At 35.7% G+C, this 26,985-nt stretch overlaps 1 protein-coding gene and 1 long non-coding RNA gene across 2 annotated transcripts in view; one reads left to right on the forward strand and one right to left on the reverse strand.

Annotated features, from left to right (window-relative positions):
• LOC119779003 overlaps positions 1-26,985 on the forward strand; it is a 36,699-nt gene that overhangs the window by 1,236 nt on the left and 8,478 nt on the right. The window contains exon 3 of the long non-coding RNA XR_005280164.1: positions 1,480-1,531. This is a non-coding gene — a long non-coding RNA (uncharacterized LOC119779003). The remainder of the gene's footprint in view (positions 1-1,479; positions 1,532-26,985) is intronic.
• On the reverse strand, positions 377-26,910 carry LOC119779002 (immunoglobulin-like and fibronectin type III domain-containing protein 1). Its single transcript, XM_038278500.1, has 26 exons — positions 26,755-26,910; positions 23,543-23,628; positions 17,608-17,727; positions 14,645-14,787; positions 14,412-14,511; positions 14,278-14,322; positions 13,820-13,853; positions 13,544-13,727; positions 13,132-13,245; positions 12,880-13,048; positions 11,693-11,965; positions 11,430-11,565; positions 10,660-10,715; positions 9,293-9,313; positions 7,451-7,581; positions 7,220-7,361; positions 6,838-7,131; positions 6,456-6,752; positions 5,428-5,607; positions 5,202-5,330; positions 4,797-5,105; positions 3,097-3,182; positions 2,808-3,000; positions 2,433-2,729; positions 1,848-2,174; positions 377-437 (listed from the first exon to the last, which is right to left on the reverse strand). The coding sequence occupies exons 2-26, from the start codon at positions 23,589-23,591 to the stop codon at positions 433-435; spliced, it is 3,834 nt and encodes a 1,277-aa protein (XP_038134428.1). The 5' UTR covers positions 23,592-23,628; positions 26,755-26,910; the 3' UTR covers positions 377-432.

Genomic DNA, 26,985 nt, shown 5'->3' on the forward strand with positions numbered 1-26,985 from the left:
TGTAAAATAATGAAATGATGAAAACCAGTTATCTTATAGATGAGCTTATAGATGAGACAACTACATCACTTTAATGTCAAAACTTTGAAACACAATGTATGATACCAGGAATTCACAAACATATGGAGTCACACCAGATATTTTCTAGGGTAATAAAAAGCAATTAAAGTAAAATCAGAAGTTTTTTCACAACTTTCATGCTCCTATTTTAACAAATCAAATGGGTTCATACTTAATACGATATATTTTTTCAAAGATTATGTTGACACTCTGCCTTTTTACTGTACATATTTGTCAGTGTTCAAAATTATATCTGAGATTAAGATGGCTTAACAAGTAAGACTTGGTATACATTACACCTCTGGGATTTGCTTGACTCTGTAAGGTTATTTTCCAACTATGTTGCTTGTGTGATATCCTCTATGGATCCATTTATTCTGCAAAGAAAGATAATTGAAGAAATCAGTTTAAGCTTCTATTTACAGGTAAATTAGAATGCCATTAAAAAGTTTATTTATTTCAGTGATTCAACTCAAAAGGGGATACCATGTAAATATGTATTAGTGTTAAAAGCTTTAAATGATCATTTATTCTGTTTTATACAGAAATCGAGCTGTTAAAATCATGACCCTGTACTATCCAGGTCAGGCTCTCGATTGTTTGTTAGGCTTCCTTTGCAAAAAAATAAAACAAATTACTGCATCACTGTGGCACAGCTTTGATGCAGGAAGCCAAAGCTGTCTTGATAGCAGTTTTTAGTAAGTCTGTGTTGTTGAATCAAGTTAGTCTTTATGATAATTTTTAAACAGAAGTCATCCTTTAAAATTTACCCAGCAACTCCATAAAGCTTGTCAATAGAGGGAAGCAATAGATGCTTTTAAAGTCCCATGGTAGACAGCTGTGCTGAAAGAGGACTCAAAAAAACACAGTGCAACATCACCAACAGATGGCATGCCCCCCCTAGTCATCCCTGACTGTGGAAACTTCTGTGATGACATGGGGGGGCACATCCCATCTGTTATGGTGAACCTCACATAACATCGGTTTTTATATAGGTCCTAGGAACTAATTTCTGGCTGGATGACAACATTTTATTTAATAATATAATATAATATAAAGCATTGCCTACTATGCAATAGATTTTGCATCTACCTTATCATATTTAGCTACTTTAACACAATTTTTTTTCATGTTAGGACGTAAAACAACTGGGTATAGGTAACTAAATATAATTAAGTAGATGCCAAAAACGGTTGCATTAATTTTTCAGTACAACAGTAAACAGGATGCCACTAAACAATGTTGTGTTAAAAAGTTGCACAAACAGCAAAAATAACTGCAGCCTTAAAATATTATTTTTTAAAAAGCCACATCAGAAGCAGAGACAATATTAAAAGGTTTGGAGCCATACTTGGAAGAACACAAGATTAAATAAATAAATATTCTATAATTAACTGTTATCTCTCTCTTCCTTTTAAGGACTTAATGACTGTTTGCCTGACCCCTGTCAAGTCAACGGGCCCTAGAATTGGTAAGCCATAGCTAAACTTTTTACCCTCAAGTTTCCCTTTAATTTTATCCCTGTTTATTAATCATTTTACTTTTCTAAGAAACAGAACTTTTGGGTTTGCATCAGTTGTGACTCATAATATTTCAGATGAACAAAAATGAGCATTCTAATTTATTTCAATTTGTGGTTTTTAGGTTTGTTTGTCACTTTTTTACTTGAATTACTGAATCAATTTATTTTTGAAAGGGATGCTGCTTTATTGAAATGCAAATACATCTGAGAGTAGAGCCTTGTACAAAAACTGTTCAGCTTTAGAGACTTTCTGTGAAGGACTTACCTCTGACAGTGAGTTTAGTTGAACTCTCCACTCTTCCTAACGGATTTTCTGCAACAACTTTGTATTCCCCCATGTCTTTCGATCCGACCCTCAGTATTAGCATTGAACAGACCCCACAGGTGTTAGAGATGAAGTAGTTAGTGTTGGTATTCAGACTGATGTTGTTACGGAGCCATGTCACGTGAGGTGTTGGATCTCCTTTAACAGCACATGTCATGTAACATTCATAGCCTTGAGGAGCAGTGTGCATTTTCAACGGAACAAGGAATTTGGGAGGACACTGCAGGTCACAGGCCTTCGACTCCGGCATATTCACAATGAATTTTTCTGAAGGGGAGAAAAATAAAGACTTAATCAAACTATGTCTAAAAAATAGAGGGAAGAAGCACTTCTTCAAAGTTGTAAAGTATGCTAGTTATAATATACTTGATTTATAGAAAAGGAAAAGGCCTAATGGTGGTCATCTCAAATGAAATACTGTATATTCAGTCAGCTAGTGTAGTAGTAACAAGATCATTTGTTAGTATATTGGATCTGCTTTGGGATTTTGCAATACATGCTTATTCATTTCTCAACTCTGATCACCTTTTTTGGCAGGAATCAGCCACTTTGCTGATTCTGATGGTTTGGAGGAGCCCATGTCATTCTTGGCATAGACTCGAAACTGGTATTCTCTGCCTGGCAAGATGTTGCAGGCTGTAAATTTATTGTTGAAGATTCGATCTGCAACAGTGTGCCAGGTTCTTTTGACTGAATCCCGCTTTGTCACCATGTAGTGGAGCCTGTCATCTCGCTTCTCATCTGGAGATGCGGTCCATGAGATGGTTACAGTGCCAGGCACATTTTCATCCAGCTCCACTGGACCTGGTGGCTTCGGTTCATCTACAGAAAAATATAATTTTACTTACTATACTAAATTATAAATAAATGTTAAAGAGTAAATAGTTTTATCAAACTTACCTGTTACTCTAATTTCAATACTAGCTGTTTCCTGTCCAACTACATTTTTGACAATGATGGTATAAATGCCAGTATCTGTACGTTCGGCTGAAGGGATCAGAAGCTGAGATGTTCCCTCAGCATTGCTGATAGTCACCTTTTTAGATACTGGCACGCCATCTTTTAGCCACACTACCTCTGGCCATGGTGAAGCCTAAATAATATAAACAACAATCTTTTCAGATTTCTGAGCACTTGACAGAGGGCAAAGCTTATGGATTTAACTAGTGTCAAACAATTAAAAACTCACCTCAAAGTTGATGGTAAATCGTGCAGAATTTCCTGCTCTCACAATCATGAAACTCTTGCTTTTGGTATCTGTGAATCTTGGTCTGACTATGAAAAGAAAAAGTTTTTGTCACTAGAACTGACAGAAATATATCTGGATAACAAAAATACCACAGTAAAAATATATAACTAAGAAATAGACACAATGAACTTTGTTGGAAGAATGATATATAAATAGCTTGGCTTGTTTAAGTAATGAATTTTTGAATTTACATGTCTATCGAACGGTTTTGTTTAAATAAAAAACCAGTGCATTATGGCATATGTGCAAGCAAAGTTGGGGATATGACATTATTTATATGAACAAGAGTGCACTAGTGTGACCCATTTTATTTTCTATATAAACACAAAGTAAACAAAGATATGCAATTAGTCTTTGCAGCTCGTCCTTAAGAAAGGTCATCACTATTAGGTACAAAATCCACTTACCCACTTTTAACCTTCAAAGACAAGTAAATAGAATGCTTACCTCATATTCTTGTCATTTAAAAGTTGCTACTGTTTTTTTCATGTAAAGAAAAAGTCTAAGGTCAAATTGAAAAAGAATATCTCAATTGACAATACTTCTTAACCAGATGTTTCCAAGCCCTATAAACTGGGTGTACTTTAAACATCAATGAATAGAAATACTTACTATGAAAGTTTGGGATGACAATCTTTGTGGATGTGACAGATACATAAAAACAGAAAATACGATTGCTAACACAATGAAAATAATCTGTATTTAATCCCACCAAAGTTCAATGACGATTTGATGATTGAAGTTGAGATGACATGTGTTGATTGGGGAGTGGTGGCCTAGTAGTTAATAGAGCTTAAAATTCTGAGGTTCTGAGTTTGAGCCCCACTCCCACAGACTGCCACTCTGGGTCCCTGAGCAAGACCCTTTACCCCACACTGCACCCCGGGCGCCACACAATGGCAACCAACTGCTCCCCAAGGGGATGCATTATAAGCAGAGGTAAATTTCTCCAATGTGAATCAATAAAGTTTAATTATTATTATTGTGTATTGGTATAAATAAACTGAATTTAATTGAATTAGCTATGCAGACTAGTAAAGCTCTTAGGCTTATAGAAAAGACTCAACACATTGAATTTAACATATGCAAAGTTGCACAGTGTTTTTTTTGTTTCCCTTAAGTCTTCTATTCACACATGCATGAAATAATAAATTTTTCAAAATCTTTCATTTGAGTGGTTTTATTGAAGCATAGTTTGTTTTTTCACTTAAAACACATTTGACAGCTCTAAGGCAGAGGAAACATCTTACATAACAGCCATTATTGTGTTAAGGAACAAAGTGTTAATAAGTGTTGCTTTATCTAGAGGTGGTCTTTAGATGATTCTGATTTGTGGGATAATCTACTCAAGCTAAGGTTCAACTACTTCCTTATCAATTTGGATAGGGCCAACACATTATACAGTGTTATATGCAGGTGATTTTAGCAAACTTAGAATAAAACAATTCTTGAAGAGCCTTTCTAATGAAAAAAATATTTAATTCCTAACAATAATTTATATTTTAATGGTCCTTGAAATGAATTTTATGTGCTGAATGATACACCATCCATATATACAAGTAACACTCAGAGGGTATGGTCTGGCTTTCTGTTTCTTTAAATGTATCTTTTGAGGTTGATTTAGGTGCAATGATACTTACCAGGTGGGGGCATAGCGAGAATGTAATTGTCCAGCTCCTGAGGCTCTCCCTCGCCTCCATCATTAGTAGCAATTACTCTCACCCAGTACATGGCCAATGACTTCATGCCCTTTACCGTATATGAAGTCATGGTTATTGCATTAGAATTGCATCGATCCCAGTCTGTATTTTCTGCAGGTCTGATCTCCACAAAATACCCCTTCGCTTCATCCTCAACCCCCTTAATGTCCTTGGGCTTGTTCCAAGACAGGGACAGGGTTGTGTAGGTGGAATCTGTCACTTTTAAATCAAGCACTTTACCAGGAGGCTCTGAAACATATGATTTGGCGTCACTTTTAATGTCATACAAATAAATGTAGATAAAGAATGACAGTCATGTCACAACATTTGTAAACATCCACCTACTTTTAGGGTCTCTGGCAAAAACAAACTCAGAAGGAGTGCTGAATTCACCAGATCCGGAGCCGTTTATTGCAGACACACGAAACTCGTACTCCATGCCTTCCACCACATCTTTAACAGCACATCCTTTACCTGGACAGGGATATTGATAAATGCACCTCATCAGTTTATCCTAACATTAATTAACAATTTAAAAGTTTAAAAATTAATACATAAGTCATAAAGTAACCTTTAATGATCTCATTTGGAGGGTTTACTTGGCCCCAGAGATTGCTGCCCTTCTTTCGTTTCTCCAGATTGTATCCTAGAATGTTGGTACCTCCAGTGTCTGAAGGAGGGGACCATGTGAGGTTGATGCAGTCTTTAAAGGCACTGGCAACCTTTGGAGCTGATGGAGGTCCAGGGTATGCTGTTTACACAAGAAGAAGGAATAAGATTCTGTCAATTTTAACATTCTGGTTTTATAAGAAATATTTGTTGCGGTCTAGGGAGATATAAAACTTAATAATTTCATATTTAAAACTGATTAAAATTAAATAAACTTAATTTGCTCCAAGAAATGTTGATGCATGATAACAATATGCTATTTAAGTGAAGAAATAAGAATGCTTAAATTAGAAAAAATTACAATATATCTATAGAGAGAGATTAGACCAGAAATTAGTAATTCTATTGGAATGTGTGGAGTATTAAACTTAATTTTAAAATAGAGTCACAGAACAAGTTTATGTGCAACATAGGTAATGTTGCTTCACAGATCAAATCAATATTAGTTACCTCTTTTATGGCCTTATTGTTTATGTCTTGTGACTTTGTTTACAAAGGTAGCATTAGATTTTACCCTGATATACCAGATCACATAATACATGTAAAGGGGTTTGAAAGGTATTTGTATTTTTTTTTTCTTAATTCTTTCCATAGTATGCCTTTTCTGAGTAGTAAAGGAAATTTTTATAATTCTATTGGTTTAATTACTTTGGGTGATTATATGATCTTGGTTACAAAACATTATACAGGACACAGATTACTTTTACTGCGATTCTGTAACTATTTTTCTCTTTGTTGTCTAGTAACTGACTGATTATTCTCTGAATCTGAAGTCTAACTAATAAGATGTGATGTACCAGTATGTTTTTTTCATAGAGCATGTTAAACAAGGAGGTGGAGACTCCAGGTCAGTGTGGGTATATCCACCTTCCACGAACAATTGATTATTAAGTTGCCAAGTAAAACCTAATACCTCTAACAGGAGGTTACCTTTTGTTCCAGCTTGAATGTCTTCTGTTTCCATCAGCTCACTGGTTCCCATTTCAGTCTCCACTCTGATGCGATAGCAATATCTCCTCCCATGGTCTACATCAGAATCTCTGTATTTTGCTTCAGGACCAATTGGTCCAAGCTTCTTCCAGGTGTTCCGGCCAACCTGGTTCCGTTCAAGGATATAGTTTTGTATCTTGCAGCCACCACTGTCCTTTGGTGGTCTCCACTTGAAATCGATTACAGAGGAGGAGGCTTCTACAATCTCCAGAGGTCCCATTGGGGGTGTAGGTTTATCTGTCAGAGTCCAACACGATATGTAAAATGATGATTTCAGCTGAACAGATTACTTTACACTTGAGTGTCAAATCTATATACATACCAAGGACATTAAGTTGGCTTACAGCTTCACTGGTGCCAAACTCATTTTTCAGTTTTAGCTTGATTTCGCCGCTGTCCTTACGCTGAAGCTTCATCAGAAGCAGGCGACTGGTTCCATCCGAGGTGTCAATATTAACATTGCCTTCACTTGAAAGCTCTTCACCTTCCAGGTACCACTGTACTTTGATTGGTTCACGGCCAATATAAGACAATTTATAAGTAGCTTTGTGTCCCTTTTTTACAGTTACAGGTTTTTTAAATTCTTCTAGGTCCTCTGTGTCAAATCGAGGGGGATCTGAATTCAAGAAAAAGCACAAAAATGTTAAAGCTTCAATTCAAAAGACCTCAAATCCCACTCTGCTAGATCATGCAAATGTTTTTACCCTCAACAACGATTTCGGATTCTGTCTTTCGGCCATCTGCTTCAAATTTATATTTTCCAGCATTTTCTTCTGTGACTTTGTTAATTTTCAGCCTGTGGAAACATCCCTCTTTGGAAATCGATACATTCTCAGATGACTGAATCTAGTGAAGAAAATACACCAATAGCTCTTCTTTATTGCTTCATTCAAGAATACGATCCTGATAAGACTGCTTTAGGGCTCTGAACTTACCTCAGCTCCATCTTTGTACCAGATTCCTTCGCAATCTTCACTGCTTACTTTACACTCTAACTCTGCTGCTTCTCCAATAATAGCCTTGCAGTCAGAAAGACCGGCATGAAAGTGAACTCCTGGGTCTGAAGATGAGCAAGTTGTTAAATGCACACATTACAATTATTGTTTATCCATGTTTTGCTGAATGTCCCTTCTTTATGCTTTGGCTACAATTACAATAGTTCACACATGTACAGTATACAATAAAACCAAAAAATAAAACCATTTTTTCTCAGTGTCTGATATTAGGTGAGACAACAATTCTTCTGTTTCAGCTTCATTAGTTTTACCAAGAAAAAATGTAAATTCAAAATTTCATTATTAAAAGAAGATATTAAGATAACTATACTTGTATAAACCTATCATTGGTTTTTAAGCCTATTTTAAACAAGTTTTGATTATCTGAGTACAAATATGAATCTATTAAAGACTTCTTAAAGATTTTGTCTCTAGGCACAACATTGTTGGAATGTTTTGCCATCATCATACAATTTAGGAAGGCAACAATGCCCAAGAGATAAATGTCTTTCGTAGCAGAAATTTGTAGACAAGCCAAAAAAGAAAAGGTGGAAGAAATGGGCAAGTAATTTAGATTATACACATTTAAATGAGTCATGTCCCATCATAGGTGGAAAGTCCTCTTAGAGTGGGAGCATTACTACAAAGTTTGCCTATAACAGGACACCCTGAGAAAGAGGATTTCATGTGATTTTCTTGCACTGACAAGCAGACATAAATGATCTGAAACAAGAAACATTCCAGACATTGAGAAAAAAAGGCTACGTCTTTTTATATGTAACTAGTTTTAGCTTTGTTTGAGCATACAATGGTTTTCCTTCTGTGTTTACAGACTTACATCCAAACTACTGCATTTAAAGCTATATGTTTTCTAATATTACACTAACAGAGGTCATGTATTAGGTCAAAGAACTTTTTTTTTTTTCATTTTGCTCAGCCTTCAATATAAATTGATAAGGAGACATATTCATTAATGAAAGATAACTTGTTTTATCAAATTTTCCTTTTTTTGATAATTTGAATTCTAAAAAATATAAAAGAAACTCTTCAGTATCTTATTTTCCTCCATTTACATTGTCTTGAATGTTGTACAAAATGAAATGGTAGTACGGAAGGTTCTTTCTTCATTTGAAGAATTTTAGTTTGTCTTCAGTGAATTTAAAAAAGAAGAAGCATAGATTTCTGGACAATTCAACAGGTCGGCTCATCTCATCCTTAATCTTTCTATCATGTCATATCTTAGCAGGCACTGAGTGCTTCAGTGGAATTATCCAGCCCAATCTTTTTAATGCTCTGTGTTAAAATGATTTATCTCAGTGCACCAGCTCTGCCTGAATGAACTTTTTAAAACACCAAGCAGGAATGTTAACACAGAGGCATACAAGGGACAAAAGCATCCACATTTTCCACAATAAAACGTTGCGACAAACACAGGATTTTTCTGCTGATGTCCAACCTGCAGGTCAAAGAAACACAGTTAATAACTAATTGATCTCTGATGTTCACAGGCATGAGGAATATATATATTCAATATGCATCAAACGTTCCAGATATGAATTAAAAATGAATCTATTTGGCATTTGTTGCAGCCACAGTCATGTTATATTAAAGTCACTTTTTGCTATTTTAGTTTCATCAGCACATTCATTACTAAGAAGCAACTAAATTTTTCATCTGTGATTACAAACCTTCATGTTTAACGCAGTCATTGCTGGAATTTTCCCAAATTTATTAAATAATCTTATCCAGTGATGACATCTCCCATGCAACAATGAATGCATTGTCCAACAATCTTACCGCTAACTCTCTGCTCGATCAACGGGATATGCCATACAAGGCTTGAATATTTGCCAGCTGCTGTTGGCTCACCTTCATCTGCACCCTCACCATCACAGCTTGCTGCTTGCCTATTGCAGCTCTCACTTTGGGCATATCTTCCGCAACAGTTTTTGGCTTTTCATTTTACTGGATATCGTCGCAAATAACATCAAGCCAGAATTTTATTAGCTGTTACGCTGGCCTAACAAATTACATTTGTGAAAAAAAAACACATATTAAATGTTGGAATATGCATAACTAGAGGGAAAACAGCAGTAGAAAAAATATAAAAGTAAAACAAGCGTTGCAGGTAGATGTTTTTGTATGTTTTGTTGGAATTCAAATGTATTTACATTAAGTAAAAGTTTAAAAAAAACATAACTACTGTACATATACAGTATGTTCTGTAGTAACGGCACATTATTACTCTCTGTGAATTCTGAATTGTACATTTTATTCCACTCATTAATTCAATGAATCTCTTTTAAAATGAATTTTGGGATGTTTTTGCTCCATATTTATGTGATTTCACATAAGAAAAGGAGGAATTTACACATCTTGTGCTCTTGGAACAACAAATTTACATTGCTGCCGTCCATTATGTCAGTGCTTCTGTATTTTCCATCTTTTGCACATTTTCACATAAAAAAATGTAATTTTCTATATTTTAAGTATTTATGTCAGATATCAATTGCAAACCTTATCCTTTATGAGATATGCTTATATATTTATGGACAACTTTGTGAACTGGGGGCCAATTGTAGCATTAGCTAAGGAGTAAAGAGTTCTGAAAAAGTGTTAACAGAATAATCTTGACAATGTTGCATGAACTAAATGTTATTGTCTTAATTTAGAAATGTTTAAAATTACTAATAATAATTTCAGATTAACTGTTATTTAAAATGACTGGGACTTTGTGAAAAGTCTTTGTAGAATTTTTAGATGATTTATAAAATAACTTTTAGCTTCATTTACATTTTTGGAAGTGCTTACTTTTTTCTGGATTTTCTAAAATTCTTCAAAATATGGAATAATTTTTCTATATTTATACATTTTGTGCCGTGTCAAAATAAACCTTAAGAATTATCCACTGTTTCAGTGCACTGACAAGCATATGTCTACTGTTACTTTATGCTCATCGAGGAGCAAATTCTGTAAAGTCAATGACGGGATGCAATCAGCTGGATTTATTAAAAGGAAAAGTTTAATAATCTTTACTAATCTTTCTGTATGATTTAATAAAATTATCTTTATAGAAGGCCTTGAGATTACATATTTTGTGAAATGATGCAATATAAATGAAGTAAACTGACTTGAATACAATTTCTTACCTATAACAGTTTCAGGAACCAATGGGCCAGCTCTTACTCGTTTCTTCCGTTTCCCTCCTTTTTCTCCTCCTTCTCCTTCGTCTCCTTCCTCTTCTCCTTCGCCTTCCCCACCTGTCTTTCCTCCGTCCCCTCTCTTTTTCCTTCCCTTTCCTTCCCCTGCAATGTCCTCATCGGAATCTTCAAATGAATCATCCTCATATTCGTCCTCAGAATATTCCTCAAAATCTTCACCCTCAACGATTCCAGCCCCACCCGTAGTGCCAGCTGCAGCACCGCTCCCACTCCCGCCTGCACTCCCTGCAGCACCACCTTGAGCACCACCAACCCCACCAGCACTACCTGCGGCACCAGCACCACCTGCTGCTCCAGCACCACCCGCTGCACCGGCTCCACCTGCAGCACCACCTGCTGCACCGGCTCCACCTGCAGCACCACCCGCTGCACCTGCACCACCCGCTCCACCTGCAGCAGCCCCAGCTGTAGCACCACTAGCACCAGATGCAGAACCAGCTGCTGCTCCACCTGCAGAACCAGCTCCGGCTCCACCTGCAGCACTACCTGCACCAGCACCTGCTGCTCCTCCTGTGGCGCCATCTTTGGCAGATCCCTTTTTTTTTGTTTTTCTAGCAGCCCCATCTTTCCCAGCTGCTGCTCTCTTTGCCTTTGCAGCAGCTTTTGCAGCAGCTTTGGCCTCAGCCTCTGCCTCTTGCTGCGCTTTGGCAGCTGCATCTGCCAATTCTTTCTCTGCTTGGGCTTTTTTGGCAAGTTCAATCTTTTCCTCCATTTCTTTCTGATATCTCGCCTGTTGTTCTTTTGCTATTTTCATCAGTTCTTCATCATTGCCAGCTCCAGCGATGGTGGTTTTGCGTGCTCCCTTTTTGGCCTTTTTGGCTGGGTCTTTATCAGCTGTAAAACAACAACAAAAAAACAAATTCATAATTTAAATATTTTTGAACTGTGAAAAGTTAAGTTGGCTTAGTGTTTATTGTCTACCTCTTCAAAAGTGGAACATAAACAATATTTTTTTTCTCACCTTCAACCACAAGCCAGGCATTGCAAGACTTGATTCCTGCCACAGCAGCATAGATACCAGCATCCAAAGGTAGACAGTCCCGCACAATCAACTTATGGATGAGTTTGTCCTCAGATACAGTTATCTCATGCTTCTCATTATTTGTAAGCAGAGCACTTTTGCCATACCATTTGATCTCACTCATTGGAGCTGTGAGGACACATTGAAAGAGAGCATCCTCTCGTTCTTCTGCTTTGACCTCTTGAATTTTGACTGCAAAGTCAACTTCAGGGACTGTAGGGTATAGAGAGAAAAACTAAATAAATACATATTCTTGTCATTACTTCTATGCACTTTCCCATTTGTCTAACCATATGTTTATCTAAACATAAATCAATATATTTGTCCTGATAGTGTTTACTTAGCCCTTTTTTCCGAAAGATAATTTTTGCACTGGGTGTGATCGGTAGACATAAACCCGGTTATATAGAGTCACCATCTGCTGGCCGTACTTACATCCATAAACTAGCCTCCACTTCCAAAGTAAACTCCAATGCTCATTTTGTCATTATCCAAGCGTTTCCCGAGACTTATCCTTCTTAGCATTTTTATTTTTTTTTTAGCTTTTTCACAGTTGAGCTCAGATTTGAACTTTTTCTTTTCACACCAATGCTGGGAAACGGCTGACTTGCTTGAACCCATCACTTCCTTTTTTAGTCATTGTGCGCACGCACAATATCTTATCTTCTGTTACATGATCCTTTTCTGGTAAATACTGAAAAAGCTTAAGTTTATCAACAACTGGAGCAAAACAAAAATGTTAAGCACAGACATGAAATATATTAAGCCATCAGGATGACAAAATTTAATTGGAAAGCCTTTTTATGAACCAGAGTAAACTAATGGCATATGAATTTGTTAAGTCATAGTACTAGGCCCTTTTAAATGGTCCGTTTTTCGTTCCACTGTTGTGAAATATATGATCAGTATAAGGAAATGCTGAAAAGTTAACTATTTAATATGATCAACTGATCAAAATTACTTTACTGATACTGAAGCAAATATATATAATGAAATTAAACTATAATGCATTTCTAAACATAAACTACATCTGTTTGTTTTGTGGTAAATTATTACTATAAAAATAGACAGAAATGGACTTGCATAAAGACAAGTCTTTTAAACTAGCCTTAAACATAAACTCTTACCTTTAAAATCAGTAGAAAACACATTCACTCCCTCAACATCCACTGAGTAGAGCCCAGCATCTTCTTTACTTAGGTTTTTAATTGTGAACACATATTTTTTGCCAACTTGTTTCAAATTATGTTTAATTTCTTCACCCTCTTCTTTTGAGAATGGCACCATAACACCATCCTGCAGACAGATCATGCTTTTGCTTACCAGAACACTTTAAAACAACCATCCCTGAAAAACATGTTTGTTTTTTTATGCCTTACCTTATATAAGTAGATTTTGCTGCCTGAATCCAAGAGGTCCATATCCAATTCAATTGTTGCACTGTCATTGTCTTTGACCTCAACAGGTTTGAGTGTTCTGATATGTGAGATGAACTGTGGAAAAACATTAATGGGTAAAAGAGTAAATAGATAATTATCAAACAGTGAATAAAATATGAAATACAAGTATATACACACACATATATATATATATATATATACATATATATATATATATATACATATACATATATATATATATACATATATACATATATACATATATACATATATACATATATATATATATATATATATATATATATATATATATATATATATATATATATATATATATATATATATATATAGCAACACAATTACTGAAAACAAGAATAAACAGGTAATGTACCTGTGCAATCTCCTCCTCTCGCTCTTTTTTCATTTCAGTCAGTTTCTTCAGCATTCCACGAAAGTCGCTGATGCCATAGTCAAAACAGATTTTCTCATAATCTTTTTTATCGGCACTAAGGAGGATTTCCCAGACCTTTTCCTTATCATCCATTGTCTTTTCCTCGCGCGTTCCATCTGGATTGCTACAGAGTGAAATGTTTATTTTGTAAAGCTCCACTAAAAGGAAAAAAAATATGCTGAAAATGATTCTTTAGTGATATCATGTTTTAGTTACCGTGTTTTAAGTTTTTTTCTGAACTCTGTGGCATCTAAGGAAACATGACAAAAAAGGAAAACATTAAACTGATGCTGAATAGAGTTAAAGTTCCAATTAAACATTTTAAGTATTGTTCTAACTGTAGATATAGGAAGTTTATTTTATGTAGGCAGGCATTTGCTTGTTGCCATTTCCTTTAATATTCTCCTGCAAATATATCATGTTCTCCTTTCTTAGCAGTTTCTAATAGAAATCTGACTCTTTGCCAGGACTAATATTCCAGGAACACATTACTGTGTAAAAGTACAAAATACTTCACTCACATTTATAGGATTTGTAAAAGCTACTGTAAACGTGACAGAAGTAAATAAAAAATCCTAAATACATTTTCTAACCGTTTATTCATTCAACTATTCCATTACTTTTAATAGATCTTTATAAGGAGTGCTAAAGTTTCTCTGAATTTGAAAATGTACCTTCTCCTTGTACCTTTTGGAGTTCCTTTGCCTTAGAAAATCCCACTGTGAACAAACAATGTTTAAGTATTATGCAAATATACCTTTGTCACAATCATAAACTGCAGTTTTCCACACCAGTAAGAAGATCATACCCTCAATAACATTCAGAACAGCTGTGCAAACTGCTCTCCCATATTCATTAGTTGCAAAACACTTGTAGGTGTCAGCATCCTCTGGAGTTACCTTAGGGAACTAGTAGAAAGGTAAATAGAGGAGATACAACTTTAGTTCTTTATTTGCTATACTAAATGCCATGTTTTATTTAAAACTTTTTATATGTTGAGGATGAGTAAAATTTACATTTCTTTTGTCTTTTTAAACCTACCTCAAGGAAATGTTCATTGGATGCCTCATCATATCTTTGCAGGCACACATCAGGGTGAAAAATGATTTCTCCCTTTGCTCTGCTCCATGTTACAGTAGGTGTTGGATCACCCGTCACAATGGCTTTAAAGAATCCAAATTTGCCTGTAAACACAGATTTTTAATTAGCAACAGTAAAGTTTAACATATATGTTTTCATATTTTATTCACATTCAAATCGAGAGGAAACTAAGAAAAAGACTTAATATACATGAATCCTTTAAATAAAGCAAATAATGTTTCATGGAAAATAATTACTTTTCGTTCTATGGGGGTTTCGATTTGGCAGACGAAAGATCCTGCGCATGTGGCGCTACTTGTTTTGAACAGTTTTAACACACATGCCTGTTATATGAACATATATCAGTTCAAGTTTATTTTATGAACTGATCTGTTTGATGTTTTGAAACCCTGGTGATGTAAATGATTGAGCACTCTAAAGCAAAAAAAAAAAAAAAGCAGTGGATCCCCACCTTTTTTGACTTGTGTAACCCTTTGGGCATTTTTTCTTACCATGAGTTCCCTTCTCAGTCAAAAGTAATGATGATTGTCCAAAATTGGAACCTACAATAACTAATTATAAATTAAAAAACATTTTACTTACAAAGCCTCGAACTTAATAATTCTGACATTTAAAAAAAAAAAAAACATTTCCTGGATGGGAATTAAAACATCTTCAAAATTGGAAACTAAGTCCAGTGGATTGTTTTTTTTTGTTTTTGTTTGTTTGTTTGTTTTTTTTACTTTTTTGGAATTACTATTACCTGGATGTCTAAGAATCTTCACCAGCGAGGTTTACTTAATCTTTTATTTATCTTAGGCATTTTATGCTTTCAATTGCAAATAAAAGAGAAAACACATAAAAATGTTGCTTGGAAGTTAGTAAGGAATTGATATAAATACAAATTACAATCATACTATAAATCTGGACTTATAAAACTGGAGCTCCTCTGAGTAACTTGAGAGCTTAAACAATTAATCACATTAATTTATTATTGAAAAAACTGTCAACTATTTTAGTAATCAAATAATCGTTAACTACAGTGTTAAGATTCTAAATTATGCCTTTTAGCTCCACCTTGAACAGCAATTATACCAGAATTTGAAATATATATATATAAATAAATAAATAAATAAATATATATATATATATATATGTAAACATTTGCTTTAAGATAAAAAAATTACTTTTTCATCTGTCAATATTCGTTATTAATCAAAAAAATATGAATTAAAAGATTAATCGATTTGCAAAATAATCGTTAGTTGCATCCCTAACATATTTAAACTTGATGAATTAGGAACCAAATACAGAACAAAAATTAGAGTCAGACTGACTTAATTAGTTTTCCTTTTTTTTCATCAAGACTGAGCTGTTTTGATGTGCTCCTATAGCTCAGTGTGAAAAACAGCTGATACCAGGCTGCTCTATACATCTAGTCTGTTCCTCTGCTTGTTTTTTATGTGTGTCACAGCTGAAGGTCAACTCAAACATAAAAAAACTTTTTTCTTTCAACTGGGTCCTCACACAAATAATAAAATAAAATAATAATTAATAATAAAATAGATCAAAGCCCTATTTTATTTACTATCAAAGAAATATTTACCCCTTGCAATGCACTCACGGACCACTAGAGGTAAGAGTAACCCCAGTTGGGAATCACTGCTCTAAAGCACTAATCTAACTGTATATATCAGAGCAAAACAAAGGGATCTATTTCCAACAAGTAAAAAATAAAATATTTTTGAAATTCAAACTTAAATATTGAAAAAAGTCATTGCCTAATACAAGAAAACATTCAATGATAAAACATTCACTTATGAAATACACATATTTTCATTAGTAGAGAACATATCTTTATTTGAGCTACACAAGAGACAGAAAACATGACCTTTTTGAGAAACAGAAGAAAAAAAAAACTATTAGAAAAACTTTTTTTTCTTTATTATTCTCATTGTTGTGGTTTGTCTGAGCAGTTTCTTTGAAAAACAAGGAAAAACCTGCTTTTAAAACACCACTTTTTCCTGAGTCATGCCTCTTGGCAAGGTGAAACCTTCTGACAAGTTTTTCCTGAACTTCTAAAAGTGCTTTTTATCTAGTGGCAAGATACTCTCAGGTATTATGCTGCAATGAGAATTAAAGGCGGTGCTTCAAAAAACAAACCATGTATTCTGGTGTTGTCAAAGATTTTAGAAGCTACAAGATGTGAGGAAGTATAAAAGACAAAATGAAAGCTGTAAATGAGTAACCCTGGGAATGTACCAAATTGAATATTTAAGTAATCTGTAAAAATTATTCACTTGTGTAATTATTCTTTTACACAGCGATTACATTGTCACTTTTCCTAAATGTATATTTTCCTCCTCCAATTATTTCTTCTTTGTAATAAGGGTTTTTACTTGGCTCTATCTGCTAAGTGAATTGTTGTTTTTAGCTGATGGAAATACATTTTGTTGAATTAAATAAAATATAAAAATTCCTAGTTCTCAGAGAAGATGCTCATGTTCTAGGTTTGATGATTTTTTTTTAAAAACTAGAGTAACCCGATTTAGAATTCTTTAGTGCATGTTTTCTGTCCTTAACCATTTTACTGACTTCCAAATAATTAGTGTATAAGATTAAAGAACAGATTATATCTCCAGAAATACGTATCTGAAAAAGACGATTTAATGACAAAAGCAAAGAGAACAACAAAGTACCTGACATGGATAACCTGAGCTAAAAAAAAACTTTATAATGGGGAGTATGATGACTGGATGCTATTCAGGTACGTAAATGAGCAAAATGGAAGATGCAACTATAGAGCAGCAGGAAACTCAAGCACTGATAAAAAAAAAAAATCACATTAGGAACATGAACAAGATAAAATACGACACTTAAATGAGTCAAACTTGACTCAAAATGGAACAGCTTGTGACACATACCCTCTTGGATAGTAAGGGCTATGGGTTTCCGAGTGAAATCTGGAGTTGTTTTTCCTTCAGGGAGTTCTTCAATAAACTGCGTAATCATAACACCAGGCACTTTGGATTTCTTCTTGATGCCTAAATGAATCCAACAAAATTGTTGTTAATTAAATTGAGTATTACCAAGACAACAGGTAATGCTTACAAAGACTGTGTAGCAAAACCAAAGGTAAGTGCATAGTTAAAAATAAGCCAAAAATGATTTTCATTTACTTTAAGCTTGGCAGAATTGATCAATTTATGTATATGTCTTAACAATGAAGGTTATTAGAATACCTTGAAATTGCATTTATGTTGAAAACAAACAATTGACAACACAAAATAAGTTTGTATTTATAGGGGCCTGCTCACACCAGGTTACTACCGCTGGGTGGTCTGGAAGAACAACAGTTCAAGCTTAACTAGATGGCGAACAAATTAGAAAATAATTTAGTCTGAAGCTAGTCACAACAGCAAACATAGTTTGTCCAGGACTTTTAAGCTTAATTTTATTTATTTATTCTGCTTTGCTGGCCATGCTACCACAGTGCTACTGCCAAGAGAATCACAGCTCCATAAAGAACTGTCCTTGACTTGTCACCAATTTTCCAGCTCCCCTATATACATGCAGGGTTTTCTCGGTCTCCAGCACCAGTCTCAGCCTTACTGTAAAGCACCAAACACATTTAGTAATTGTAGCATTTTTCATGCAGACCGCTGTGCACCAATAAGGTTTCCATCCAGACTACAAAGAGGATATTTTGATGGTGCATTTGGAAGGAACCATATACACAACATCCAATATCTCAGTGCTGTATATTTTACTAGTCATTGTGAACCAATATGGACAAGCTACCTAAGTCATAGGTTAGGAATGAGTCTCACCGTGACTATTCTATTCTATTCTATTCTATTCTATTCTATTCTATTCTCAAATTACACTATAAAGCTTTAAAATGATGCACACACTGTCTTCCTTCACTCTTAAATCAGCACCACATGGGGACACTTTGGAGGTGTACAATCTTCTACCTAACATTCAGTGCTTCTCCAGATAGGAGCCAAGCATTTGCTGATTTACTTGTGCAAGAAGCATCAGCAGGATGCTTTAGCCTTGAGAATCATGACATCAGCATTGCTAGTCCAGATATAAATTATCTGATGAAAAAGCCTGCAGATGTGTCAGGCTCAAAGAATAGTTATAATGCAACTAGTGCCACTCCACTCCTCCACGGCCTTACAATAACAAACCACAACTCCCCTTCTGAAGTTGTGTGGAATTTCAGAACATTTAAGTAACTCTTACAGTATGTGATATAATGCATAACAGTGAGCTCATTTTGCTTTTAATATTCAACAGAAGAACTCTCCCAGACCCTGTGAGTTTTTATGCTATTGTGCAGTTTTAATCTGGTGTGAAGGGGGCCTAAATATAAGACATATGTTATTTAAACAGAGAGTATGATATTTATAGGAAAATGCCACTACAGCAGATAAAACTGCAACCAAAACATATCATTCCAAAACTCGCCCTGAAAAAGTTTTCACACTATTTGCCTCATTTTTTTTACCTCATTTTTTTAGCCTAACTAGTTCTTTTGTTTCTGCCATCTCTAATACGAAAACAATTGTAATGTTGACATGGTTTGACCGAGCCAAATTTGTTCTTATATGCATAATTTTTTTTGCAATCTCACCACTCCTTTAACCATAATAAAAAAGCAGCTTAATTTAGCTCTTCTCACAGCTTCTTTCTTTTTCTTTTTTTATTTCACTTTACCCTGATTCCTCATAGCACCTACAACATGCTGTTTTAATCATTTTCTGAAATGTTACATTAACAGTGTTTACATTAAGCATCAGGGGAGTTTATATAGGTCGCCAAAATATTGAGTTTTATAGATGACAAATGTTTGATTCCATTGTTTTGCTCTTGTCCACACATTCTATAGTTTCATGAGTAGAAAAATCCTTGAAAACGTAACAAACATCCTTTAAACAATTCTGCTAATCTATACATTGCACTAAAACATTTTTACAAATGAGCAAATATAACGCTCAACAATAACACCCTAAAATCACAGCTAATTTAAGTCCAAGATGCTTCCTTAAAATAATTATTGAAATAATTTAGAATGAGTAAGTAGGCATTAATGTCATTTGTCAGTAACATTTTTGAACATTTTAGTTTCTCTACTTTGGTTCCTATTTAAATCCACAGTATAATTCTCCTTCCTACATATAAAGACCTAAACAGTCAGGAAACATCATATATAAAACATCTAACTTCAATATCTATCTAATAGAGCCTTTGCTACAAAACTGCAAGTTCATTCTAAAGTTTCAAAACACGGAATGCATGGGCATATCTTTTAGTGATCAGTAGCCTCTCTCATACAACTAGCTCCCATTATTTTGGCTGTGAGTCAGACAACCTTTTCTAATTCTAAAACAAGTCTTACATTAACCTGACCTATCTCTGTAATTACACTTAAGTGAATTCCAAAGCACTTAATTGGACTGAATGTTAATTTGAGGTACTAGAGTGAACGGGTCTGAATACAAATTCACAACACAATTCAGATTTCATTTCAAACAAATGAGTGACTCTGCTTCCATATCATCAGTTTGTCATAATTTTACTTCTCCTGTCATAAATCCATATAATATACACTATATTGCCAAAAGTATTTGCTCACCTGCCTTGACTCACATATGAGCTTAAGTGACATCCCGTTCCTAATCCATAGGGTTCAATATGACGTCGGTCCACCCTTTGCAGCTAGAACAGCTTCAACTCTTCTGGGAAGGCTGTCCACAAGGTTTAGGAGTGTGTTTATGGGAATTTTTGACCATTCTTCCAGAAGCGCATTTGTGAGGTCGCACACTGATGTTGGACGAGAAGGCCTGGCTCTCAGTCTCCGCTCTAATTCATCCCAAAGGTGTTCTATCGGGTTGAGGTCAGGACTCTGTGCAGGCCAGTCAAGTTCATCCACACCAGACTCTGTCATCCATGTCTTTATGGACCTTGCTTTGTGCACTGGTGCACAGTCATGTTGGAAGAGGAAGGGGCCAGCTCCAAACTGTTCCCACAAAGTTGGGAGCATGGAATTGTCCAAAATGTCTTGGTATGCTGAAGCATTCAGAGTTCCTTTCACTGGAACTAAGGGGCCAAGCCCAGCTCCTGAAAAACAACCCCACACCATAATCCCCCCTCCAACAAACTTTACACTTGGCACAATGCAGTCAGACAAGTACCGTTCTCCTGGCAACCGCCAAACCCAGACCCGTCCATCAGATTGCCAGATGGAGAAGCGCGATTCGTCACTCCAGAGAACGCGTCTCCACTGCTCTAGAGTCCAGTGGCGGCGTGCTTTACACCACCGCATCCGACGCTTTGCATTGCACTTGGTGATGTATGGCTTGGATGCAGCTGCTCGACCATGGAAACCCATTCCATGAAGCTCTCTGCGCACTGTTCTTGAGCTAATCTGAAGGCCACATGAAGTTTGGAGGTCTGTAGTGATTGACTCTGCAGAAAGTTGGCGACCTCTTCGCACTATGCGCGTCAGCATCCGCTGACCCCGCTCCGTCAGTTTACGTGGCCTACCACTTCGTGGCTGAGTTGCTGTCGTTCCCAAACACTTCCATTTTCTTATAATACAGCTGACAGTTGACTGTGGAATATTTAGGAGCGAGGAAATTTCACGACTGGATTTGTTGCACAGGTGGCATCCTATCACAGTTCCACGCTGGAATTCACTGAGCTCCTGAGAGCGACCCATTCTTTCACAAATGTTTGTAAAAACAGTCTGCATGCCTAGGTGCTTGAATTTATACACCTGTGGCCATGGAAGTGATTGGAACACCTGATTCCAATAATTTGGATGGGTGAGCAAATACTTTTGGCAATATAGTGTACATTGAAGGATGTAACATGACAGAATTTGAAGAAAAAGGAGGAGTACTGATTATTTGATTATTTTAAAGGGTATTATAGATGAGGCTTTAGAGCTTGCATATGTCATACATATCATTTAAGCTGGTTGCCATAAGCCCACAATATATAGGGAGAGAAAAGAATGACTGTACATGGTTCTGCTGTGCACCATAAAAACTGTGACTCCATGAGAGTTATATGACGAAACGCATGAAAACCGCAAATAATCTGCAAACTGATACTTTTTACTCTTAAAAAAACACTGGTTGCTAATAGTTTTGTTTCTTTGTACACTGCCGATTATAATGTTTGTGAACCAAAGTTTAGATGAATGACTATTCTGAGATTAAAATGCATAAAAGTAGCTTTTTTTTTTTTGCTTAGCTTTTTCTTCCAGAAAAACGTCATGCTAGGTTGTGCTTTCCTACAAAACAGGTTCATGGTTTGAGATTTAGGTATGGCAGCATTATTTTACAGGACTGATCTGGATTTAAAGTTGTCAGTTAAAAGTGGCATTTTCCCATTGACACATAAACTAAGATGGATAACAGACAATCATTCACAGTGCCCTCTTGCAACAGCATTGTCGCATTTTTACACACAGTATGGAGGTTGATGAAAAGTCACAATGAAAACGCATTCATTGTGCACCAGAAAGGTGTGTCATCCCTTGTCGGGGAACACCTTTCAAGGATGATGGCAGTGATGATGAGGATGATGAAGATGTCATTGTTCATGCAGCTAAACCCAGCACGGCATCATGCATGTTGAAAATGAATCATTTGTAATTTGATTTCCTTTTTTCTTGCATACCTTTGTCATCCTGGTGAACTCCCTCAGATTCGCCGATTTAACACGCAATATGACAGAAGGAGAGGGCACAGGACAGGTAAATATAAATCCTGACACAAGCACCATGGTAGGTTGGAACTTTGACAGGATCGTGGACATATAAGAAACACAAAGGACCACACAATATACAGTCTGAAACCCATGAGTGGGTAGACAAACACAACATAGAGGAGCTGCAGACTAGAATATGAAGACATTGACAACACTACAAAAACTGTTAGTCATAGACTCAAGATATTATAGCCTGTTAGCATATGGTGTTTCAGCAACGTATGAACAAACAGTTGTGCAGTGCAACTGTTGATAAGACTCAACACAAAGCTTGCTTACACATTTTCACATGGCAGACTTCTCAGCATGATTCCTGCGTGGTGCTTGAGGTAAATTCAGGTAGGACTTGGAGAAAAGAGGTTGTAAGAAAATCAATTTTACAATTGTTTAAATCCTGTGCATATTTGAAAGCCTCACAAGTATGATGCGTTGACGTTCCTTTTGCCATCGGATCAGGTGTTGGACCGATCGATAATCATTCCTTTCACATTTCATCAGGGACATGAGATGTATCCTCTAAAGTTTTTCTCTGTGATTACAGCTTGCTTTGACTTCATCTTGTGTGATGCCTCCTAAAGGTTCTTTGACCAACGTTTCATGTTTCTGGTCTTTTGGGAGAGAAAGGTATCCTAACCAGAGAAGAGCTTTCACCAGGGCAGCTTTTTTGGCGGGAACCCTTTGCAGCATTTAAAAGGGTTAGGGTTAGCAAATAAGTCGTCACCGATTCTTGGGATGCCTCCATCTGTTGCTTTGTGTTGTTCTTGGTTTATTCATATCAGGATTGATCAGTGTTTTCCAACATTAATACTTCTAGTTCTTCACATCTTCATAGACCTTTTCGCATTTGATCAAAACTGACATTGTCTTCATTATTCTCGCTGTTTTATTTGGTGTTATCATGTCTTGTACTGTACATTTTTGATTCTTGGTTGTAGCCCTAAATGATTCTTTAAAGTTTAGTCATGAAGTATTACTAAGTTGAGTCTTGTTGATCCACAGCATTTCTGCGATAAAAGAAGATACAGGAAGAGGCAGCTGGAATACCAACCTTTCATTGGTTTCTGCACTTACCTGCCTGCCCAGTGGCAGTTTCATCGGCCACCTTTGTCTTCTTCCACATCTTTATTACTTCTTGAGATAAGCAGATTCAGCTGGCTCTGAATAAAAGACATTATTATACATTATTATTCTCTCTGGGAATTGAGGAGCTTGTATTTTATTATTAAGAAATTCGATTCGAAAATATAAGCACATTCTAAGACATTCTAACAGAAATGTCAATCATTTTTGAGAGTTTATATATTGTTCAGAAGGTTTGCCACTCCTTCCCACTAAGTGCAGTTAACTATATTTGTCAGTAAGAGGCAGCAGCAAGTGTTATTTACAGTAAGTGTTGGTCACAGCATGATCTAAATTCTTTTTCAATGAAGTATTTGCAGGCAGCTGTATGTTAAGCCCAGATCCTGGTCCAGCCTTAAAGACACAGCAAAAACATTAAAACTTTTAAAAACTATTTAATAAAATAAATAAACTACCCTGATTTTCACTGTGGCCAAGGGGTGTAAAAATTTGATTTCACAGCTAATTCAAAAGTCCAGCAGAATTTAACACCTGAAATAAAAAGCAGGTTTTTATGCATGAATGTTTTACATTGATTTTTTTAAATAAGAAAGTGTAAAGAAAAATAGAAAATTTTTCCATTTTAAAATCTTAAGTGTTTTTTGAACATTCTTTCAGTTCGGTATATAGACTATTTCCTGATTCACATATTTTACAAAACACCTGAACCGACGGTTTGTTTATTTATTTTATTTTTTTTTTATGGCTTAAAGAAAGAAGTGGGCTTTAGGCTGCCCTGCAAGGCTTTTAAACCTGGGTTTGAATGGAGACAAAGCCATTCTAAAGCACATATCAAGGTGATAATTTTGAGCCTGGATCGATATTTATTTTTGATTATGTCCATGGTGGGGAATCCTGCTTTACAGCATACTCAAAATGTGCAGGGTCATCTTTGAGCACGCCATTTCACTTTTCTTACACTAGTTCACCGCAGTTCTTTCAGCAGTCCAGACTTTCTCTGCTTTCTTTTTCTCATCGTCTTCTCCTTCTTTCCCACCCCCCGAGTTGCCACAGGTTTGCCCACTGTGTCTAAAAGTGGCTCGCAGCTCCAAACCTGACTAACACAGCTCGTTGACTAATGTGTATCATGTGTAGCCTGGTCCTGGTGCTCCGGACGGCTTTACCATATCGACGGGAGAGTTAGACACTGCCGTCGCACAACTTGCGGTGGTTGATTTTACCTTTAACTTTGGCTCTGAGCCTATGTTTGAATGTGTTTCTCACCTAGATGGGGTCATTAAAGAAGCGGCTGTGGTCATTAAGTTTTGACTAGGAAATAAAAGATAAAAGAAATTAAAAAAGTACTCATGTACCAATGCTTCTTAGTTATTTTTGAGTCTCTGCTATGTCTTATTAAACCCTTTAGTTGACTGGCACAGATGCATGAGGTTGCTTCCTGTAATCTTCTTGAATCTTGTTTTCTACTGTTGCCAAATTCATGCCTAAAGCTAGGCTAATCCTTGACGGATTGAACAGGGCACAGGGGTGCACACACAAACAGTGACGCAATTGCGCCGCCCCCACTGAGATGGATGTGCACTATCTCAGTGGTAGGTTGTGTGCCTCTAAATGTTGTTTACCTTGCAACGTGTGCTCTGCTCATGAATGACATGCAAACTAGTAAGTTAGTTCAAGAACAGAAGAAATAAAATAAAAAATAAATAAATAACAGACAGAAAAATGTAGAGAAACATGAATATGGGTTATAAATTTGGATTGTACACATAAGGTATGGAATTGCATATAGATGCAGTTTCTTACCAAATTTCTAGGTATTTATGTATATAAAGAATATTTGTTTGATCTGCAAAGTGCCTTGTGGCATTTGTATTTTAGTAACAAGTAAAATTGAATTGAACTGAGCATTTTAGAAACACAATACTTATTTCAGCAGCTGCTTTGATGTATCAGAAAATTAATTCATAACATTTTTGATGAAACTCTGCACATCCTGTCATAATGTCAGAAGGTAATCTAACAGCGTTGGTGGGTATGAATTGTCAAGTGTTACTTTTTCCTGTTAGTTATTTGTATGTACTTTATTATTTAATGTTATCACATAAATAGTTCAAAGATAAGTATTTGTGGTTAATGTTCTTAGATGAAGTCATTGCACAACACATATTCAGAACAAACTTAATATATTAGCAGTACGTGACATCTATCTCCTACACACTTCAGCACTTCTGCACCACTGACCGTCTACTCTGAAAATGGCATCCAGTACTTTCTCAAATATCACTCAAAGCTTTTTTCAACACGTCAGCAATAGCTGCACAGCGAACAAGACGGAAAGTGTCTTTAGCCATGTCACTAACATAAAACGTGGCTTGATGGTAAGACCTCTTATGACAAAAGAGCACCTATGGTCTTTAATGAACTTCACATTGAATTTGTATTGCTCTATACAGCTTGTTGTCAGATATTTTCTTCATCCCAAATACAAAAAATGCAAACATTGTTTTTTTATTTTTTTATTTGCTCTCTTTTATTTTTTTCCCCTTGTTTATTTAAGTTTAATACATTTCCTAGTTTTTTTGTTTTTTTTTACTAACAACAATTTGCCAAGATTGTTGTTATCTATGGCACACACTTTAAGCTACTCAAGGTAAAGACTTATGGAGCAGATAACATGAAATAGAGCTCTGCTGATTTTTTTTTATGTAAAAAGAAATTGATCATATGCCAAACTAGAGCCTGCAGCTTCATTGTAGGTCCCTAAATCTCGAGTTACGTATTGATTTGATACCTTCATCTAAAATTAGTTATCACCCGACAGTTTCACATCTCAGATCTCCCATCCTACTAAACTTATCCATCCTATACTGAGTAGGCAGCATGTCTCAATAAGGTGATTTTATGGATCATTACAGAACATTTATTATACTACTTAATTATTATTGCTTTGAAATGCTCTGCAATATGATACTAAATTAAATGCAGAATATTTAGTAAGCTTTATTCTTCAAGGTTACCAAAGCATTTCTTTCTGAAATCTCATTGTGGTTGCCTAAAATACTATACACATATATTCACCCTACAATATATACTTCATTAATATTAACAATAGCAGAAAGAAACATTGAAAAATATCATAAGTATTCCTTTTTCTTCTCTTATGCTGTAAATTTTATTAACAAGCCCTCAGTTTGTAAACTACATACCTGCTCTCTTCTCTTTCACACGAACGATGGTCACTGAGTCTTCCCCTATTTTTTTAAACTGTAATAGATCCTTTCTGCAGCTTGCAAGCCAGTGCTTGGTGCTTTGCTTCGGCTTAGAACCAATGACTGTCAAAAGCCATTTAGGCTTTTTTCATGTTAGTGATGACTCGAAAGGCATTGGGGGTTGTAATGGGGAGTGGGCGGTGAAGCTGGGTGGGGGTGAAGGGAGTT

The sequence above is a fragment of the Cyprinodon tularosa genome, unplaced genomic scaffold, assembly GCF_016077235.1.
Source record: "Cyprinodon tularosa strain WSP-4 unplaced genomic scaffold, ASM1607723v1 ctg141, whole genome shotgun sequence".
Classification (NCBI taxonomy): Eukaryota; Metazoa; Chordata; class Actinopteri; order Cyprinodontiformes; family Cyprinodontidae; genus Cyprinodon; species Cyprinodon tularosa.

Excerpts from the sequence above, each read along its gene's own strand:
- LOC119779002 (XM_038278500.1), bottom strand. The coding sequence starts at position 23,591 with ATGTGGAAGAAGACAAAGGTGGCCGATGAAACTGCCACTGGGCAGGCA. Across the intron at positions 5,331-5,427 it reads TCCAAATGAGATCATTAAAG|GTAAAGGATGTGCTGTTAAA; the intron begins GTTACTTTATGA and ends ATCCCTGTCCAG. Across the intron at positions 2,175-2,432 it reads GCTGATTCCTGCCAAAAAAG|AAAAATTCATTGTGAATATG; the intron begins GTGATCAGAGTT and ends TCTCCCCTTCAG.